At 39.5% G+C, this 22,171-nt stretch overlaps 1 protein-coding gene across 2 annotated transcripts in view; it reads right to left on the reverse strand.

Annotated features, from left to right (window-relative positions):
• LOC108787442 (janus kinase and microtubule-interacting protein 2) overlaps window positions 1-22,171 on the reverse strand; it is a 101,145-nt gene that overhangs the window by 19,881 nt on the left and 59,093 nt on the right. For both annotated transcript variants that reach the window (XM_018556999.1, XM_018557000.1), the window contains exons 7-16: window positions 19,862-20,008; window positions 14,767-14,907; window positions 10,624-10,680; window positions 8,776-8,895; window positions 6,871-6,999; window positions 5,068-5,151; window positions 4,903-4,965; window positions 1,827-1,925; window positions 1,342-1,440; window positions 269-322 (exon numbers count right to left, since the gene is read on the reverse strand). In XM_018556999.1, the coding sequence (XP_018412501.1) occupies window positions 269-322; window positions 1,342-1,440; window positions 1,827-1,925; window positions 4,903-4,965; window positions 5,068-5,151; window positions 6,871-6,999; window positions 8,776-8,895; window positions 10,624-10,680; window positions 14,767-14,907; window positions 19,862-20,008 (993 nt within the window). The remainder of the gene's footprint in view (window positions 1-268; window positions 323-1,341; window positions 1,441-1,826; window positions 1,926-4,902; window positions 4,966-5,067; window positions 5,152-6,870; window positions 7,000-8,775; window positions 8,896-10,623; window positions 10,681-14,766; window positions 14,908-19,861; window positions 20,009-22,171) is intronic.

A 22,171-nucleotide genomic window follows, 5' to 3' on the forward strand; every position in this document is an offset into this window, starting at 1 on the left:
GCCTTAATAAGAAAATGAATGCAGTCACCACATTCAAGGACTGGTAAGCTGAAATATATAACATTTTTGTTATTGGATTAAGATACGGTATTCTAAAAAACACCTTCGTTTAGAAAACTTTAAGATCATTGTTCATTTAATGTACAACATACAATTAATTCAAAGTATGTGGACCTGATGGCAGTCCACTTATATTTTATATATATATATATGCTGGTTCAATTCATTATTTATTTGATCCTATACAAACAAAATAATTTACACTCACCCCATTATCCCCCAGAATGTCCAGCTGTTTGATCAGATCCGGTATATTGACATCCTAAAACATAAAATATCCCATGTATTAGGAACATGTCTGAAGGTGGCTTTATGAATTTTTGTTTTCTTTTCAAAAGGATGGCGCCATCTTTGTTACAGCATTGTCAGCATCTACAGTAGTTGGATGAAGATGTTGGTTTAGAGATGACACAAAAATTAAAAAAATCCTGTGCAATTCTTGGCTGTGTTCGCACATGTATAACACAGGTCAGCCCATGCAGCAACCTCTTACCTCATGATATGCTTGACTGATGGACTAGTCAGTTGTATCCCCTTAGTTAAAATCCCCAGTAAACACAAAGACTGCATAAAATGGACTAAAAACAGCCACAGCAGCCCTTTATTTAACCAATATAACAAATCACAGTTATCAATCAGAATAACCATACTATCATTTTTCAAATAAATAACCTAAAGCCTGTTGGTTATGAGAAGAGGTCTTTGGTGTCCATAAGCCAAAATAAGGCTTTACTAAAAACCACCCATGTCCCAGCCGTATCACAACCGGCTTGAGTACAGCTCCAAAATAAACTAGCCTAACTTCTGAAGGGACTTCCCCCGCCAATGACTGACACCAAGAGGGGAGCACCATACAACAGACCCCCGTACCGTGGCAAGCTGCCATGACAATCACACATAGATCCCAAGCCATAAACACCAGTGAACAACGGAGGGTGGATGGGACAGCCTTCTTACCTTGCCAACTGTCCAGAAAGAACTCACAGTTGTCTGCACAGATCCTACCCCTGTGGCTCCTCCCTACCACCTGACCCATGACCTCCAATCAAGTAAAGTACAGGTTTTTAATGATAAAAGAAACAGTGTATTTTTTAAATATGATGTGGAGGTACATTGTGACATATCAGGAATGTATTCATGCAGATTTGTAAAGTTACTGAGCCTTCAATATAAAAAGCATTTAACAGCTAAAATAATATGTGTATCACCATTTAAGATAGAATCCGAATATTATCAATAATCGCCCAGCCACATTGCCACATTGCATGCTTCGCCTTTTACCTTGACTCCTTCCTTCATGCAGTAGATCTGTAATGCACTAACGCCATCAGAAAATGGATGGACCTGAAGATTAAATGGAGGAGACCTTCGCTCTCTCTCCTGTAAAAGAAATAGAGTGAACATGAATACATGAAGATGGGACTGTAATTTGCAGCTTAATTAACCAGGATTGCATACAATTAATCCTACATGGCATACAGTACTGTACTGTACGTGGTTGTACAAGTAATGACTACATTACAAAGTGCTTCCTGTCTTTCAGGAGGTTGTATTGTGGTTCAAGGATTATTATAATGATTTTAGCTACCTTTATGTTGAGGATTAGGTAGACAAGTCTCTTATTTTCCGACCAAAAAGGACTGCATACCACCCACACAGATAACACATTTTGCAAATGTTGACTAGATACCATAAACTGACAATTATAGAAAAATAACAATATGTAGATATCAATAATTGGGAACACTTTTATGAACCAGTCTTACTTCTAATTCCAGATTACGGAATTCCAACAGTTCATTCTGATCTCTGGCGTCTTGCAGCTCTTGTTGAAGGCGATTATTTTCAGATTCCAGTTTTTCATTCTGAAAAAAGTGATTTTAAAGTCAGGAAAAAACTCCCCTTGTAGTGGGACAACCCCTGCACTGCAAGGGTAACCTGCTAGCTTATGTCTAGGTAGCTGTTTAAAGGACCTTTACTTACCTGATCTCCACTCCCGCAGGCTACAAGATCGGCATCGGCACCCCGCCTTTTCTCCCCTACGCTCCAGCAGTCAGAGGTCTGCTGACATCATCAGCTATAATGGAGAGCCCATAGCCCTTCATTCTATGTGAGGACCCCAAGGACAGTCCACAAACTGGAGCACAGGAGGGACAAGGAGAGCGCTGACTGCCATAAGAAAGAGATTTGCCACAAGTGCTAGATATCAACTATTCATGTGCATTAACTCATGCCTAACGGACTGAAAATATATGCATTTCTATTTTTGAACATAATACTTGAAAATGCCTTTAAGCAGCGGCACCAATGGGTCTGCTAACTTCCTATGACTTTAAATGAATTTGGTTACTTTATTTTTAAATTATTAGGCTCTGTACACAGTGGCATTAAACGTGGGCATTTTTCACAATAGCCCTATGCTACCTGGCTCCTAAGCTGTGCTGAGTCAAACCGCTCATTATATCCCTGTACTTACTTGAACAAAGATGAATGTGAATACCCAAACCTGGTGACATCACAGTCTAGTTTATTTGTATTTCTAACATCCACCTCCTGTGTGTAAGTGCCCCTATGTACACATATCTTAGAGCTGGCAAATGGTGTCTTCTGAGCTGGACTTACTAAGGATGATTTACATAACAAGTTGAGAATCGTCACACAATAAATTGTGTGAAAATTAATTTTGATCATCCAATCATGGGAAAAGCAAACTCCTGTTAATGTGATACTAAACTCAGGAGTTAAATCTTAAAAATGCATTCAAGTACCTTAAAAGAGAACTATGGGGCAAGTGTTTTTCCCCATACTTCTCTTAAGGGTCACGGGAGGACATATAGTAGTGTCCTCCCGTGACTGAAAGCTCAGTATACCGCGAGCTACAGCTCCTCATAGTCCTCCTTTAACAATTAACAGGAATGTATCTTATTTGCGTATCACTCGGCTGTAGACCCTCAAATCATCTCTAAATTCATGCTGACACTGTCCTTCCTTCTGGCGGGTGCCTACTTTTGTTCCCCATGGTCCCTGTGTGTGTGTTGTAAAGTAGCCACTGCTCCAAGCTCACACCATTACGGGAATGAGCTTGAAGCAGTGGATACCTTACAATACACACGGAGACAATGGAGAACAAACGTAGCCACCCCCCAGAAGGAAGGACAGTGTCAGCACCAATTCAGAGATGATTTGAGGATCTACAACTGAGTGACACACAAATAAGATACATTTTTGTTAATAGGTAAGGTACTTGAATGCATTTTTAAGAGTAAACTCCTGAATTTAGTGTCACTTTAACTTATTTCATTTGCTGGATAACTGAAGTGTATATTAACGCAATGGATGGTGTGAAGATTCTCCACAAGTTTAGTAAGTCAGCTCAATTACCTTTGCTTAACCACCTCCCGGCCGGCCGTTGTAAAAAAACGGCCGGCCAGGAGCTCTCTAGATCTGAGCGTGCGGCGCATGCGAGCGGGAAAGACCCAAAATTTAAAACCAGGCAGCGATGTCTGTGCCAGGTGCGAGCCAGGAACCAGCATTATATGATCTCCCTCCGGTCCCCTCTCCGCTGTCAGAATGCGGAATTAATGTATAGTATATCACTTCCGCATTCTGCTGTCCCTCTCCACCTTCAGACGCTGGAGAGAAGCTAATGAAGCAGATCTCTGCTTCATCGGCTTCTTCAGGGGGTCCTAGCTGACAATAGGTCTCCATAAAGAGGACCTAAAGCAGAGACACCGGCACTCCAAATTTGCAAAATACGTCTATTTATTGACGTGCATCGTGGTAAAAAACAACTAACGTTTCGGGGTCACAAAGGATCCCCTTCATCAGGTAAAACATACAGGAACTGTCACATCCTCTTTGCTATCACATAGTGGGGTTTCTTAGCCCCCTATGTGATAGCAATAAAGTTAAGTGGAAAAAAAATGTAAGTTTCCAAATTGTTTTTTAAAGTTACACATAAAAAAGAATAAAAAAAACACAATTTATGTTTTTTTTTAAGGCCCGGTGCACATACCTGCGAAAACAACGATTGCGCCCATTACGCTGCACATGTTACATATTGCCGCGAACGTCGCAGTGAGAGCAATAATTTTAGGGCCATCAATCACTGATAACACTAAACCGATGAGCGGTAAAAGCTTTCAAAGCGTTGCCTATTGTCAATTTTGGGTATGGTAGTTTTCTGCGATTTCGCGGGTGCGCGTAATTTTTAAGCTTGACATGTTTGACGTCCATTTACCCGACATGACCCTGTCTTTTATATTTTACCAGAAAATTGGGTAATAATAATTGTTTCCTAACATAATGGGGGAAAAAATATTTTTTCCAAAATGTTCAGTAATTTTTCCTAAATATAGTAAAAAATAGAAACCCCAGTGGTGATTAAATACCACCAAATGAAAGCTCTATCTGTCCCCCAAAAATTTTATAAAATTAATTTCAGTACAGCGTTGCATGACGGAATAAATGTCAGTCAAAATACAGCAGCGCTGAATACTGAAAAATGGCCTCGCCATGAAGGGGGTGCAAACACCTGGTCTTCAAGCGGTTAAAATAGCATCATCACATTTGCAGCAAGATCTTTTAACTTACTGACCACTGCACACTTCCAAACAGGTAAAATCACAGACTTCGCTTTAGTTCAGAAGCATTGCACAGTGTTCTGTACAGTGGCAGACCATGCTGCAGATGTGAATACCCAGTTACAGTTATCAAGAGAGAAGTGAAGCTTAGAAGACATACATTAGAAGGCATGCATCTTTTTTTTTTTTTTATCAAGGCCGTTGTCTGATATTTGCCACTGCCAATTGTCCACACCGCACTTATTTGTAGAACCTGTACCTTTTCTATTAACTCCTGGTTTCGTTTTATGAAAAGTTGTTTTTCTTCCACCCAATGGGAATCCTGTAAACAACAGAATTAATAACATGGTCACATTGAACATTTTACCCAAATATTTAAATGTAAAATAAAAATGACGCATTTTATTAGTGAACCAGTACTGACCTGCCCCTTCTGAGCCAAAGCCTTTTCTAAGTCTTCAATTTTGGATTTGTGATGAAAAGCATCTGTGTGCATCTGTTCCTGTACCTGTAAAATATTGTGAAAAAGACTTATTTAAAAAGACATCATCCATCTCTGTCTAATTAAACTTCCGCTCCCTGCAGGTGAAAGCAGATATAAGGAAATTGCATTAATGGGAAGTCTATACTTGGTACATGTTATTTGCTCTCCTCTGAGATTCTTGGGATCCTTCCATCACACCCTGACTAACCTCATTAGTGTTCAGCCTTAAAGAGACCCTGTCATCAAATTTTAAAAAAATGGCAAGCAAAAGCACAGAAAAATCAATTCGTTTCAAAGTCCGCCTTTTTAAAGAAAATATTAAATTCACATTTCATAAAAGAAAAAAATGTGCATGTATTATATTTTTGAATATGAGCAAGTAAAGCATTGCAGTGGCGATTAGTGGATGGCTGATGGCGGGTGCAATGTTCCTGCAGGTTCTCCCTCCTGTCCCTGTCCAAACCTTGGCATGGACATTCAGTAATATGGATGGGAGGAAGAATGAATGGACTACAAGTGTGGTGACATCACTGCATTTGTATTCCGTAGTGAACTACAAGTCCCCCTGCTGCAGTGGGACTTGTATGTTCTCTACTAACAGATCCTGTTTGCTCATTTTTTCCCATTCCATAAATGATTTTTTTACTCACTTACAATGTGCCTTTGAACTTATTAGGGAATTTTAGTACTCCAGTAGAGTCAATTCTCTAGCACAGCCTCCTTGTCATAGACCTTTCCTCTTCTTTAAGTGTCTAATCACTGTCTATGCTGGACCATCTCTTCTGCCTCTTCCTTCACCTCCCTACATAAAGATTTTTGTAGCAACCAAAGTATGGAGGAGGAGCGAAGGGGAACACTACTTAAATGAGAGCTCTGAGTCTGCTAGTGCTGTTGACATCACATCCAAAATGGCGGCACCCAGCAGACGTCTCAGGCCTTTTGGATGTCTACACAAGAGAGGCTTTTTCAGGTATATATTATAAAATACAATAAATACACATATAATCCTATGAGAGTTTGTGGGAGCAAGGGATTATCTGCTGAAAGTCCCCCTACCCTCCTTTCCTCAATTGGACAGTGAAAGCAGCATTTCAAATGCATCTCCATAGATGTTAATTACTGATTGTTAAAAAAAAAGTAGAGCGACATTAACAAATCAATGAAAATAAGTGAAGCCAATTTTCAGGCTTTAAAGCTGGAAGCTAGGATAAGCAAATACTGGCTAAATACAAGAGGCACGTGTATTCTTACTTGAATCTTGGCGTGCTCTGTGTATTTCTTCCAGATCTCTGCATAATCCAGTGTAAAACCATTGCCTCAGTGCAGGAGCTTCCTGTAAGAAAGACCAGTCACTGCTGCTCTCTTCTAGCGCAGGGTGACTGGTCTTGTATCTGCCCCCCTGTAGTTTTCTGCAGGCAGCCTGCTCTAGGTGGGTCTGCTGGGTCTTTCCCACAGCTCTGCTCTCTGTATAGGTTATGTACAGCACAGTGATGATGTCTGTATTCATTTTACAATGTAATATATGGATTTGCAAAGGCATCTGATGCACACAAAGTGGGTTTATATACTTTGTGACTATTGAGGAATATATTTAAATTAAAGTTTCTGTGTGTGTGTGAGTTCGACTTTAAGTGATATTGCAGCTTGATAAATCAGGGTTAATGACTTCTACAATGCTTCCAGTTTAAATCCCATGTAATAACTCACAACCTATATACAAAACAATATAATCAATGTAGTTACCTTGGCCTCCCGCTCTGCATCCATGATACTGCCGGTATGTTCCTGAAGTAAAGCATAAGCCCTCTGCAGTGCCTGGTACTCCTTGGTTAACTGCCGGAATCTCAACTCTGATTCTTCTGCTGCTAAACTCTTTATTTAACAAAAATTGGTCGTTAGTGATCCTATGCATATTTACATATGTTTATACAGGCTACAGTGACACTTTTAGAAGTTATTTATGTGCTAAATAGCTATGCCAATATGAATTCACCATACAAGCAGTGTAGAAATATAAGACCATTATTGTGCATGCCATAGATTGTGTTCCAGCACATAAAGGGTAAACATGGATGCTCAATTTTAGACACTAAGCTGGCATACAAGTGGATCCTTTCTCTTTGCTGGTAACTTGATGTTAAATCAGTTGTGGCAATATGGGACTATCATATAGCTGTGGCAGCTAGTCAAAGGAATAACTGGACTGTGAAGGTCACCAGAAGCCTAGAAATTCCTTATATTATGTACAGTATATAACTATTGGGTACACTCTCTAAATAGACAGTGCATACACCGTATGTATTTCCCCAATACAGATGCATTCTGAACATACATACATATAAATGCACACATTCTTAACTTTTATAAATATGTAAAAATATAAGTCAGGGTAAGTTTTTTAGTTTTTACTTTTTATTTTAGTATGATAAATGGAATGTATAAATGTTGTGACTCCACTACCAAGGACAGTATGCAAAGGTCTATTTTAGGAAAAGGTATTTAAATTGTTTATCAATCATAGTTCCTAGCATTTAAAATAAATTATATGCAGTGTTTATAGTAAAACTGTTCAGTTGTTCTGATTCCACGTGACTGTTCCTGTAGCAACCTGATGTGCTAAAAGAATGGTTTAGGATACCTGGCACTTCTGTATATGAGGCTATGCATGTTACTTATATTGTGAATAAGTTAAACAGACACCCTCCATAGGGACCGGTCAGTCTGATAGCTTGTGCTCAGATAAATTCAGGATTAACAATCTCCAGGGCAAAATTCTGGGAGCTAAATAGCAGTTTATACCAAGAATTAGATAATACTTTTAACTCAAGGGAACGTGTGAGCTAAACATGGCGTGTAATTTAGAAAAAAGTAAAGAAAGCTACGTAAAAGATGTGAAAAAACATAATGCGATTGGCATTTGTCCTAATCATTTACTGCCTTTGTTCTAAAGTTAATACTGCATACAACATTCATAACCAGCATTAATGGCAGGGTCTACTAACACCACATGATGTCTATAATTTATGGAGGTATATAAGAACATTTACTAATATACTGTATAATTACACTTTAAAAAAATATGGTGTGCCGAATCCAATCTTAAAGTGACACTAAAATCAGGAGCTAAATCTTAAAAATGCATTCAAGTATTAACAAAGATGTATCTTATTTGTGTATCACTCAGCAGTAAATCCTAAAATCATCTCTGAATTGGTGCTGACACTGTCCTTCCTTCTGGAGGGTGGCTACTTTTGTTCCCCTTGTTCCCTGTGTGTGTGGTAAAGTAGCCACTGCTCCAAGCTCGCTCCTGTGATGGACTACAATCTCAATACAGATTAGTAAACTTGTATGGAGATTGTAGTCTATCACGGGAATGAGCTTGGAACTGTGATTACTTTACAACACACACAGGGACCATGGAGAACAAAAGTAGCCACCTTCCAGAAGGAAGGACAATGTCAGCACATAATCAGAGATATCTAAAGCTGAGTGATGACCAAATAAGATAAATTTTTGGTAGGGCACTTGCATGCATTTTTTAAGATTTAATTCCTGAGTTTAGTGTCACTTTAAATATGCTTAACGGTAATAAAAATGATAATAGGATCTAGACTTGAATGTAAATGATATGAAATTCTTCCAAGGTACCTCATCCAAGTCATCATCAGGCGTGGCTGGAGTTCTGTCTGTTCGATAGGAAGCAACCGAGGAAGTTTCTGAATCCATGGACTCATCATCATAACCAAACACAGTGTCCACTAGGTGTCTCTGTAACAATCACAGTGAATTACACTTACAGCAATACTTGTATTAGAACGGAAGGGCATCACAACTTTTGTTGTGATCAAATTATAGAAAAAAAAAGGGAATCTGTTCTTTATCATGCCACAAAATAGTGGAACACAATATCTGTGTTATCTTAAGATTAGGAGTTTTTGCCTCCTTGCAATAACCCCATCAGTGTGTAGAGAATTGTTCAGAATCCTGCAGCTAGTCATATATGTCAGTGTTTAATATTTAGAAAAGCAGTGGTCACATTATGTGAGGCTTATTATATTCTACACTGCCAATACAGTATAATAAGTGCAGAATGGACAGCTGCCCAGGTCCTTTGCTTCAGGGGGGCCCACAGGAATACTGAAATAGTTTTGCACTTCAGCACTTTATATAGTCTTTAGATTTTTTCTTAAAGGTGATCAGCAATGGCAGCCTTTGTATTGCTCTCAATAAAGGTTTACTTTAATATTATGAAATGTAGTATGCCATACAGAATACATATGGACACCGCTTATACCAGGAAGCAGTTTCCATATTATCTGCCACCATCATTTGCAGTACATATCCAGTTATACTTAGTCACATTTAACTGCACTTGTTCTTTAATGATACAGACAGCTTAGTCAGGCCACTTCTCCCGTTCTAGTGAATCTCAGGAACATACCCCAGCATTTATGACCACACTGGTAACACATCATATCAGTAATTTGCAAAGAGCATGCTGCTGCATAAGATTCAATTTAAAATTCTAACACTGCATTCCAAATGCTGCACAAATGTTTTACAAACCCATGGCAGACACCAGTCCTAAATATCTGTGTGCACTGACCCTTCTCTATAATCCAATTATATTGGAAGGGGGATATGGATTGCAAACAGCCAAGGGCACACAGTACAATTAATTCACAGATGCTGGTGTGGAGAGTTTTTTGCCTCCTTTGAATGAAATCACAATTGTATTGAGAATTATTAGAAATTTTGCAACTAGTAAAATATGCATGTGTCTTATCAGTACAACAGTAGTAACACTATATGAGGCTAATTTACTATGGCTATGGACCCATAACAGCAACTGTGTTCAGTCCAGTACAGAGTAGGCTGATATATTGTATGTTAAAGTGTATTTCCACTTTGCAGTCAAATTCAAGTCACCCCTATGATATATGTGTTATTTATTCCCATTCAGAAAGCATACCTAAAATAATGTTAAAAATATTTCTTACCTTTCTAGCTGCTTGTTTGAAGCAGGATTATACATAGGACACTACAGGCAACTTCTAGTGATTAGGATAGATGGGAGTGTGAAGATTAGGAACAGACTAGGGGACAGTTAAAATACAATGCCTTGAGGTCTTTAACCCATTGTTAGGACAGACAGTTCTGCTCATCTAATTTTACAAGTGATAATGAAATCTTGCAGCACAGTACAGACAGGGTTAATTATAACCCCTCAGACGGTGAGATCTAAGCAGGGTTTTTCAGCTCTGGAGCATCTAAAAAAGGTAAGTTGCAGTTTGTAATTATACAATGTAAATGGGAACATGTAATAAATATAAAGTAGGAGTTATCCCAATTTGGCTGCACAAGTGGAAATGCAATTTAAGCCATTCAACCCAATAAACCTTTTGTGCCATGAGTGTGGGAATCACTTGGCAATCCTCAGGAATGCATGCAGAGTTCTTTATTGCAATGCACATCTTTATTATCTAAGGCACATACCTTTATAGGCTTGGAGCTTCTTTTATGCTTTTTTCGTCTAATTAGTTTTTCTCTATCCTAGAAGATAAATATAAATGTTTTGACCTGCTGAAAAAAAAATTGTGCACTGACACAAAACATGAATAGAAAGCATTTTTAACTTTAATATAATATTTACAATTACAGTTAGTACAGATGGACTGTTAGGATACACATTATTGCTTATTGCTTTGGGTTTGGTGCGGACTCTAAATGCCTGTGTATATTGGCATACTACTATGCCATAACCGAAACACTTTTTAAAGCAAATGCTGGTGCAAACACCAGTATAATAAAATAATCCTCTTTATATGCCCTGAGATGTACTCATAGACATTAGATAATCGCAATTCAATCAGAACTGAGACTGGTACCTATGGCTGAACATGGAAAGAAACCAAGACTGACCATGATGGATTTCTGTGCCAACAGAAACCGACCCAAGAAACCTTGCTGAGTACACGGAGACATCCTGTGCATCTGGGTATGCACACGCTTTGCACCTGATATCAAGGCATGTTTAAATAATAGGACAAAGGGGGCATTTGCTCCAGTCCATGCCCTCTAGGACAGGAGACCACCAAAGGGCTTGAAGTTATGGAGCTCATTTTCTATAGCTGTACCCTTAATAACTAAACTCCCTTAAAAAGGGATATCTCTTCTTTCTATTCATTAAAGGGATATGATCTTAAAAACCCTTGCACACATTAAAGATACAGGCAATATAAGGTATATTATTAAATAAACAAAACCAATGGTAAGATTTTTTATGGATTTTCAAAGACCTGTGATTTTCCAGAAAGTTACATATGTTGACAGTTTGTGTCTATATTGCCATCCTTTCACTGCTAATTATATATGATTGTTGACTAATCCTAAACATTTCAATCAAATGGGGTAGCGATCAGCATGTCTGGTAGCACACAGCTCCCTCCTCAAATTTAGGGGGTTATTTACTAAGCTGCTGAAGGCAGCCAAGTGAATAACCGAGCCGAAGTGAAGGGAGCCGAAGCATGTTCTGCTATTCATTTCAGCACTGTACAGCTATTTTCAGCCATACATCGGCTGGATTTGGCTCCCTTCACTTCCCTTTGGTTCAGCCGAACAGCCTCAGCAAGTTCGAGTGAACCAAAGGGAAGAACCCGTTCACCACCATCTGGATTTGCTGAGGTGAACGTTTGGAAAGTCACTCGCTGTTGTTAACCCCTATTCTCATAGGGGCCGAACAGCAGAGAGTGAATAGCTGAATACAGCCGTACAGCATTTGGCTCGGTTCTACTGTTTGCTACCTCTGAGGTAGCTGCTTTTCCAGGGGGGATTTGCCAATGGGGGCAAGGGCCTCTTTCCCACAACCCTGGTTCTCGGGATCTGCGGGCAGGTGGGCTCATCTGCATCTGGGTACCCTCTTTAATAAAGGGGGCACCCAGATGCCAAAGTGAATGACTAAGAGGTAGTTTTAGTTGCTTTTTTTTTTTTCTAAACTCTGGGGTCTCTCCTAACATTCCTACCAGAACTAAAGGGTCTGGTATGAATTGGGAGGGGGACCCCAAGCTGTTTTTTTTCCTTTACATTGTCAGTTTTTTTTATTCTATTTTTTTATCATTTCTGCTTCCGCAGACCGTTCTCCCTGCTTTGAATGTGTGTTCGGCTCAGCCAAAACTGAACGCTTATTTTTCGGCTTGGCTGAGTGCTTCAGCTGCTGTGTGGGCTGTTGTGAATAGCCTATACAGCAGCCCTTCGGTTGGGCTGAACAGAAGGCTTCCAGCAGCCAAAGCGAGCCGAAGGATTAGCCGAAGTCTTGGCTTAATCCTTCGCCTTCTTTGTGAATAACCTCTTTAATGTTGTTCTCAAGCCATCTTAAAGGAAACCTATGCTTTATCCATTTAGGGCAAAGCAACAGGTAAATTTAAATAGCAGCCCCACCAGCAACACATACTCACCATCCCTTTGCTAGCCCGCCACTCCATTAGGCTGCTGACAGTGAATATCTGGTACTTATAAGTGGGGCACATGTGACTCCCTAATTTCTTTCCCATGCCACAGGGCTGGTGCTAAGTGACAGTCCATTCTGGGACCCAGCGCTACCACATGGAGTGGGAGGAAATCCTCAGACCTGTGTATCTCCTACCTGTGACTTGGAGCTTACACATAGGCCATCTTTTTTCTCTCTCAGTGACCAAGCACCAGGGAATGGAAAGGAAGCTGAGTATACATAGATGGTGGGATCAGCATTAAAATGAACCTGCTGCTTTACCTTACACGGGCAAAACAAATGTTTACTTTAAAATAATAAATCAATCATACATGGTACACATGCACATTTGTTTGCATTTGAAAATGGTATTCTGATAATATCTGGCATAATTATATATGTGTTATGAGATTGTATGATATTCTCTGTAGCAGAAGTTGTTTATATATACCAGTAATCATTACAAATAAATTTGTTAAAATTCTGACAAGAGCCTAAGGAAAATCATGATTCTGTTCAAACAACATTTCTAAATAGGCCTAGGAAGACAAGCAAAGGGTCCCTTATCTTCCCATGCATCTATCCCAAGTGTATTTACTAATCCATCTACTTGTGGGTCTTGAGAAAAAGATAAGCCTAGGGGCAGATCACCCCTGCCCCTTCATTTACATGAACTTTTGTTGTCGAACATCAAATTAAACCACTGATGTAAAGTGGGCACAAACTCAGAATCTCCCTGCAGGTACACAGAAGCACTGTGTGAATATCGCCAGTAGCTGCAGGCTCTGCTAATTTAAACATGGATCAAAAGATTAATATGCAAAGAAAGATTTAAAAAGAAAGCCAGTCACTGGGGATTCTTCCCACTGCATAACTTACCAGTAATGTTTCAATAATCATAAGCATAATAACTCCATAATATCAATTCAGATTCAGACAGTGTTGCAGAAAATGAAAATAAAACATCACATTATTTTGCATGCCTGAGGGGTCTGGAATGAACAGGTTTTATGGTACTTGATATGTGTGGATCAGGGTGAGCTGCCATCTTAAAAGCAGATTGGATAAGTTGGAAAAATGAATTGATGCCTCATTGTACTCCATCATTATGGTCAGAGAAGCAATTTTCCTTGTGGCCCATTTATATCATACGATGCGCCCCAACAGCGGGGACTCAAAAAGGCTGACTTTTCTCATGAATGGCATGGGTTGGTATTATAGCAGCAATCTTGGCATTTTAATGGACTAAAATCTATTTTTATCATCAACTGAAGGTCAACAACTAGCCTTTTATTTTAACCATATGTACTTTATATATCAGTATAGTTTTCTGTACATGTATTGGTACAATGTATCTTTTATTATCATTTTTATTTTAGTAAGATTCACAGTATATGTGGCTGATCTGAAGACTGAAAATGATAGTGACAGGAGCTTGGGACATACCATTTGTCAACAAGGTGGGTTCATAATGCTTACTTTGGATGAATGCGGTGCAGTCTTTTAAGTTTGATCAAAAAAAAATTCAGATGATCTTGGGAGCCGCCCCACTTTATCCAAAGGCAGCATTGTTAACAGTTCCTGTCTCTGATTCTAGGCAGAACCTTATGTATCAGCAGCATTTCAAAACATCGGCTCAGACTGACTGTCCAAACTTGGTTGTACAGTGTGAACCCCCCACATACACAGTAGATGTGAGTGCAGCTTAAACTGAGGACAGTAATATCCTCCAAATACTATGCATGTGGGCAGTTTGCATAGCAATGAGATAACACAGTAGATAACTCCGGAAGTGTTCATAGAACACAGGACAGCCCTAAAATTCTGACAAGATCAACAGGTTTTTTTGTACTCATTAAACAGATATAGGAAAATACTTCCAATAATTTATTTAACATACCAAAAGATAACAAATAAGAAAAGTTCATTGTGAGAGTTCACATATACATTAATTACATTATTACACAATGCCCCACTGCAGTCTAACGTGTAATTTTTCCTTTTTAAAAATTTAAGTAAATTTGTCTTTAAATATGTGTAAACAATATATTACTACATAAGACATTCAGTATGACTTGCACCATACTCTATTAAGGGTCATAAAGATCAATTCAATAAAATATATGTAACATTATGATTGTGTACAATCCTACCCTTGTTAAATCATCAATAATGTTCTGTTGCTCTACCACTTGTAACTTCAAGAATTCAATTTCTTGCTCCTCTCCAGCTTGGTCAAGGTCATTCAAGGATCTTAACTTCTTCAGAGGAGGATGAGATGTGATTTTCTCTTTCTGAATTAAAGGAAAAAACACATACATTTTTACATTTTCATGTATAGCTTTTAATCTCAATTTATCCTAGACCATGATGAAAGGCACCCTCAAAAAAACAAGCCTTTTGCCTTGAAATCCACATAGGGAACTTAGCTTTAGATGCCACACTACTTGCAAAGTACAACCTGTTTCAAGTAGCTATGTGTTCTGGGAAACATCAGCAAGCTTTATCTGATTTCATCCATTGATCTGCTCTGTCTTGTTCATGCGGTATGGACTCGGAGGGAATGTCAAACAGATGAAATCCTCCCCTGGAACACGCCAAATCTTAGCTGACTCTCCTCTGCTCTCCTGAAACTGTCCACCCCACAGTTTGCCCAGCATTAGTCAGTATATCCAGCTACCCTAGGGTCTCTGATACTTCTTTTCCAGCTCTTCCCTACAGCTCCCAATCCCATGCTCTACAGTTCTGGGTCCTCTCAATAGTCTACATGGCCCTACAACTGTTGGTTTGCAGGATTGGTGCAGGATGGGCATCCCATAATTTTTTAATGGATCAATGAATATCAACACATTAAACAATGCACCTGACCCTTCAGCCCACCATAATGCACAGATGTGCATAGACAAGCATTGCGGTGCACTGCATTGGCAACAAAATTGGTCAGGTTTGCTTTTTGATGTGTTGAAGTTTGTTAAGAGCACATAGGAAATTATTGGGCTACTCCAACCCAATGTGCATCAGCACACCATATTACGGGCATTACTATGCACAGAACATTGTGAATAAGCCATAAAACTTGAATTAAAGTTAATGTATAGCCAACACTTTAATTTAATTTTGTATAGCGTAGGACATGATTAGAATCCTTGTTAGAAGGATTAGATTCCTGTCAGTTTTTTTTTATTTCCATTTCCCCACTGGGTAGATTCAGTGAGTCACCAAAATAAAAACTGTTGGGAAATCCAAAATTTTAAAGTTGTCACCAACACAAGAGGTAAAGGATAATTTTTCCAATGAGGACAGTTTCAGTGGCAACTAAGAGGAGACGTCCCTCATTTTGAAGACATTTCCTCTCACTTTCCCTTGCTTCTCTGAAAAATAAAAGGAACCATATAGGCTGGCAAATGTGCAAAAAATGTAAATACACTTTTTTTTAATGAATACATATTATTATGATTACTATTATTATTATTTGCTGTAATTGAATCTTAAAATTGTGGCATTAAAAAGATGGCACTGCATATATCACTGCTGCTTTTAATTTTCCAATGAAGTCTCCAGCCTGCTTGTGGTCATGTCATAGCTGACATACATGGCTATTCACAAAAGGGTCCTAGAGTGTTCACTTCTCCTGCCTTCTCCAAACTATTCACCCTTTTGTGAATAGCCCTGATAGTGGTTGCATGATCAGGAAAAACTCTGTTCCAGTTATTTATTCCCAGTTATTTATTTTCAGATATCAGAATCACTAGCCGTGCTAGTGTCGGCTGCTAGTTCATACACAAGGGACCTTTAAAATGTATACCCAGCATGGGCCATCATGGTGGGGAACGTTTACATACAGATTTTGTGTGGCAATTGGCTCTTCAAGCAAAATATTTGTTTTCTTGTTCTGTATAGCAGGGTGTGAACCCCTGTAAAGTTTATTTAGCTGTCTGTATCCAATGGGGAAGATTTTCACTGAAATCCTGGCTCAGTGACCACATCGAGAAAGAAATTATAACACGTTCTCATTCTAATAAAAGTGGGATCATTACTGTTTGTGTCACTGTATGAGAGATTCTATTTCCTGTTCCAGATACTACACAGGAAATAAGAAAAAATCTCCCTAATTAGGAACCTGAACAGCTGATAATGGTTATCCATAGTTCAATGAGTAGGCAAGTGGCACAGGTAGCTGCAATATGACATTGTGGTGTCGCTATTTTGGTGGTACATACCTGAAATTTGGCAGAGGTATGTACAGTAAATAACAAGACTGGCTGAGTAGAATTAATATTTTGTTAGATAATAGTCCCCAAAATGTATAAATATGTATTTTGCTGTCTGGACAGGTTTGCAACAGGGATGTAAATAATGTAATCTGAACTCTACTAACCTAAAACTACATACTGCCACATGCCAGACTTTTAAGGGCTCTCTGACATTAGTAACCTTCAGTTCCCTTGTATCCTCTCTGACCATTTTCAGCTGAGTAACATGTGACTAAAGCCTTGAATGTCAGCCAAATGCCACTTTACAAGGCTGCTATATCGGACAGCTTTGAACAATATACTTCTCTAATAGCGGTTAGACTGAATAGACTTCTTGACTTCAGCACAGTTGCAATCTTCTCTAGAAACCATTAGTGACTCACTGAATTCAAATACTTACTGGAATTTCTCTTTGTAGACACAATACACAGGGGGGGTTATCAGAACTGGAGCAGACAAAATCTGGAGCAGCTGTGCATATGCAACCAATCAGTATATCTCTTTCATTTTCAAATCTTAACTGAAGAAACTGAAGAGATAAGCTGATTGGTTGCCTTAGGCAACTGCTCCAGATCTTGTCTGCTCCAGTTTTGATAAATTCCCCAGTTTTGTTCTTGCATTTGCACTACATCAGTAATGGAGGGTGTCATACATTTGGTAAACACTAAAACATCAGTGAGTAATTAAACATTGACACATCTTTTATTTATGCCATATTTGATTATAGTTAGCATGTCATGATATCATTGCATTGCCCCTAGTGAATTAAAGCTATATTTTCCCAGCAAGCTAGCAGTAGGTGACAGGTTAACAGAATTATCCATCATTTTCCAGAGATGACATTTTAATAGTGCAACCGTGGTTTTAAATGTCAATGGGCATTGCTGCCCTTACTGAGTATGCTATACATATCCCCTCCCCCAACCATTATAATAAGTTATATTACAAAATGGTTGGGGGCAGGCAGCTGAACTGATGCCTTTTCTCATCTCTTTCATTTTATTGGAACCAACTTGTAGCCACACTGCAGGGAGAGAAACTATGGGGCCTATTCACTAAGCTGCCATAGGCAGCCGAGTGAACGACCAACCTGAAGCGAAGTGAGCCGAACGCTGTTTGCCTATTCACTTCAGGCTGGTACGGCTGATTTCAGCCGTATATTGGCTGAAATAAGCCGTACATCGGGTGGCTTCGGGTCGGCCGAACATGCTCAGCATGTTCGGCCGACCCGAGGTGCAGAAGGAGTTCAACTCAGCCGATCCAACATCTTGATCGGCTAAGCCGAACCTCCGGCAGGCTACTCGCCGCTGTTCAGCCAGCTTCGGCTTTACCTCGGCTTAGTCGAGCCGAAGCATATGCCTTCGGCTCGACTGAGCCGCTCGGCCAACTTCGGGAGCTGTACGGGCTATAGTGAATAACCCGTACAGCAGCCCTTCGGTTCTACTGAACCAAAGGGGCCCTGGGGCCGAAGCTAGCCGAAGGATCAGCCGAAGCTACGGCTAGATCCTTTGGCTGCTTCGTGAATAGACCCCTATACTCTGCTCTCCCACCACCTTCTGATTGGCAAACATGGCTTTCAATCAAAAAGTGGGACCACAAATAGGAAGAAATAATTGGTAAATAAACACTTAGCACACTTAGAAATAACAATTGCTACTATGCACAAAAAAATATATGCATCATAATGCAAGTTGCTTGCAATAGCTTTGCAATAACCTGCATAGTAAATAACTTGTATGTGTAGCGCCCATCACCTTTGGTGAAGTGCTTACTAGCTATTTAGTGATAGCCAGGGCTGTATGCAGCCTGGTTGAATTTTGTAGCAGCCAGCACATGGTTAATCCCAGGTGTCCAACCTTGTCTGTACCCCCTAGGGCGGAGTGAGACTCTGTCACATTATGGGACAGCCAATGGGTGACACTGTGATATGTGTACAGGGCAGCAGCCAGTTACTGGGCTTTTTGTAGCCAGTGATGTCTGCTGACAAAGGATATATATATTGGTGGGAGGCCATGTGCTCGCTCTCTTGCCTGGACCAGCCATGGACTGAGGTTGGGTCCTGTTCAGCCTGCCCCTAGGCTAGGCCGATGCTAATGGGGCAGTTGGAAATCTATCTCTAGACTGACTAGATATGGACCTGTTCATCCAGCGGCTCCTTCGGGGGTGAGCGCTACATATGTATGCAAACCCAAATATTTTTTTTGACAACAAGCGGTTATTTTTTCCAAAGTAAAATAATTTTTTAGTTATAAAATTATTTAAAAAAAAGAAAACCAGAGTGACGTTGTAGTGAACCAGAACTGCCACAATTGTGACATTTGGAGTCCGTGCTGCTCTGAGCATTGTGTTAGTCACTGATTCAGAGCTAGAACTCCCTTATCAGAAAAGCTCACGCTCCCTGCTAATTACAAAGTTCTAGTTGTGACTATGTAGGAGTATAATTGAAAGCAGCAGACAGACCAGCGGTCCTCCTCTGCAGCCTCCTGCCCGGGCATACACTTTACAACTATACTTTATATATTAGTTAAATTGGGATTTAGGAGAGTCAGTTACGGAATTCAGGAATTGGCATTTGAAGAATCTGGATCTCTAATCTACAGAGCATTCTTACTTTTTAGACATATGTGTGTGTGCTGGTATTTAGTTGTATTCTCTTCCCATCAGAGCACAAATGTCAGCCAGTGTCAGGCTGTATTGAGGCTGACCTCTCTCCGGGCCAAGGTCAAGGATAATAACTGACACTGAAATGCTCTTTCGGCTGTTGGAGCAGGAAAACATGTCAATAAACAAGGTCCTGACCGTACCACTGTTGTATGAATGTTTTTGAGCGTCCGCACAGAGCTCAGGTATGTAATAAGATGCCCTTATCTCAGAAAGATAACTCTGTGGTATTATACAAATTCAAGTCTGTAGATTCAAATGATTACAAATGCCCCCTTGTGACTGGTTCTCCTTAAACTACATTTTACAACAGACTTTTGCTCGTCATACTTACCATTTCTGCATTTTCTTTTGAAAGTACTTTCAGCTTCTCCTCCATACGTTGCAAGGATTGCATTAGTTCATCATTTCTTTTAGTGAGGCACTTGTTCTTTTCCAGCAGAGGTTTGCATTGTTTTTCCGCTTCTCTAACTCTCCGCAGCTGAAAACAGACATAATACAATATGATTTCTTAGAAAGGGCTTTTCCCTATACTACCTGATTGTATTCAGATTCAAAGAAACTAGAGTCTACCTTTAGGGCTTGTTCACATGACGTCCTGATTGTGTCCAGACCAGAACCGTGCGCTCCTGCACCCAAAATGCACCCCAATGTATTCCTATGTGTTTTATGGGCTACAGTTATCAGGTGCACAGTCTGTTCCGGTCCAGTTAAAAGTAGAGTCTAGTGGACTTCCTTATCTACTGACTTTTATCTCTTGGGGCTCCAGTACTGAGATCTTAATGCTTTGCCTTCTGGCTATATACTTGCCCTGTTAGAGTTGTTTTCTCTATCTTCAGTTGCATTCACCATAATATAAAATAACGTATTTGTATAGGCAAAACTTTTTTTCACTTTTGAATATAGCAGAGGAGGGTTAAAAAAACACCTGTTCTGTTTATTTTTTTTGCACCAGTGATGCAACACGGGGGGAGTCCATTAACTTGAGCAACCCATTATTCTTCATTACTTAGAATGTTACATAATATATGTTCTAAAACACTTAAACAGATTTTTAGGATGCATTTCTAAAGTCCAGCTACTCTACCCCTGCCAATGCTAAAGACCCCCACACATCCAGCCCCACCCCCACCCCCTCCCATTATTACCCCAATTACTAGCTGTCATTTTAGTAATTGCATTGTATTACACAGCAGGAATGGCTGTCAAAATGCAGCTGTTCCTGTATAAAATGGCACTTGCAGCCTGCAAATGTCATTGTGTTAATACAATGAATCAATGTTTCATTGTATTTGCTATCAAAGGTTATCTGCATATCAATAAAATAGTGAATGCAATCACATAATTTTAATAACCCTTACAAGTTATTTGTTTTTCTTTAAATAAATGTATTTCTATTTAACCCATTATTAACTCTAACTGCTTCCTCCCCTTTTATCCTTACTTATTTGAATTGGTTGCATCCTTCATCGGATGAAAGATAAAATGATATAGACCTTTGAATATTACAAAAGTAGTAAGGAAACTGCTTTACAGAAGAGGCTCATCCATGAAACACATACAACCATAATTCTCCTTCAACCTGAACCGAGACAACCTGATAGATTACACCAGTAAGCTATAAAAAAACAGCGGTATATTACTGCTGACTTAGGCAATTTTTTGTTTGCTGGCTTTCAAGACATATTTCAGAGGTTATCTTTTTTTACACTTCAGTGAATAAATTATTTAGTCACTTAGTCAACACCCAATTCCATTTGTAATTTGAACTGCCTAAAAAAGCTCTTAAAAAGCAGAAATCTTCCAGGATTAAACTGCAACCGATGCAGGGGGTTGACCTTCCAAATGGCCTGTTTGAAATCATTCAATAAATAGAAATGGACAGATTATCATAAGATATATAGCCAGCAGAACATTTGTTGCACCTGCCTTCACTTTCAGCAACAATTAAACAGGGTTGTTCTGAAAAAAAATCATTGTTAGGCTGGTAAAGCATGATAGGTATTCTAGGCATACTAAAACTACCAGGCTCTTTCAATAAGGCAAAAAGTAGTGTGCAATAACAGCATCCAACATTCAGTTATAGTTTTTTTGCTGTGATTGTCCAAAATGGAATCTATGGTTGGACATGGATGACAGCTGTTGCACTGATAAATGCATTAAAACCATACTTTAGCTGAAACGTTTTTTATCTTGTTTTGGAGAAAGGAGGAAAGTATTAGGGTTGCCGTCTGTGATACCTTTGGAATTCTCTCAATCAGAGATACAAGCAGTAAAAAACACATTTTAAAAAAAAGAGTAGGGAAGGGTTAGAACAGCTGCTAAGTTTTCATTGCTATCTTTGCCCCTACTGGAAAGTATTCTCCCTTAACAAGTCCCCGAACTGATATTGTTTAGTTCTTTAACAGGAAAAACGCGTCAATCCTTACAATGAGCACTAGTGCATGCAGGGACCAGCAGCTCATTGAGTTACTGCTGTTGATGGGTCCTTCGGGGTCCAAGGCAGACCCTCAAAAGCAGATTAGATGGTGACCGTCCTGTGATCACATCGAGAGCTGATAGCTGTGATCGCAGAGCCGTGACAGTCACAGAGCCGGCAGCTGTTCACTGTGTTTTGTAAGCCGGCTGTATATTACAAAAGTGA

The sequence above is a fragment of the Nanorana parkeri genome, unplaced genomic scaffold (genome assembly GCF_000935625.1).
Source record: "Nanorana parkeri isolate BGI_ZX_2015 unplaced genomic scaffold, ASM93562v1 scaffold261, whole genome shotgun sequence".
NCBI classification, from domain to species: domain Eukaryota; kingdom Metazoa; phylum Chordata; class Amphibia; order Anura; family Dicroglossidae; genus Nanorana; species Nanorana parkeri.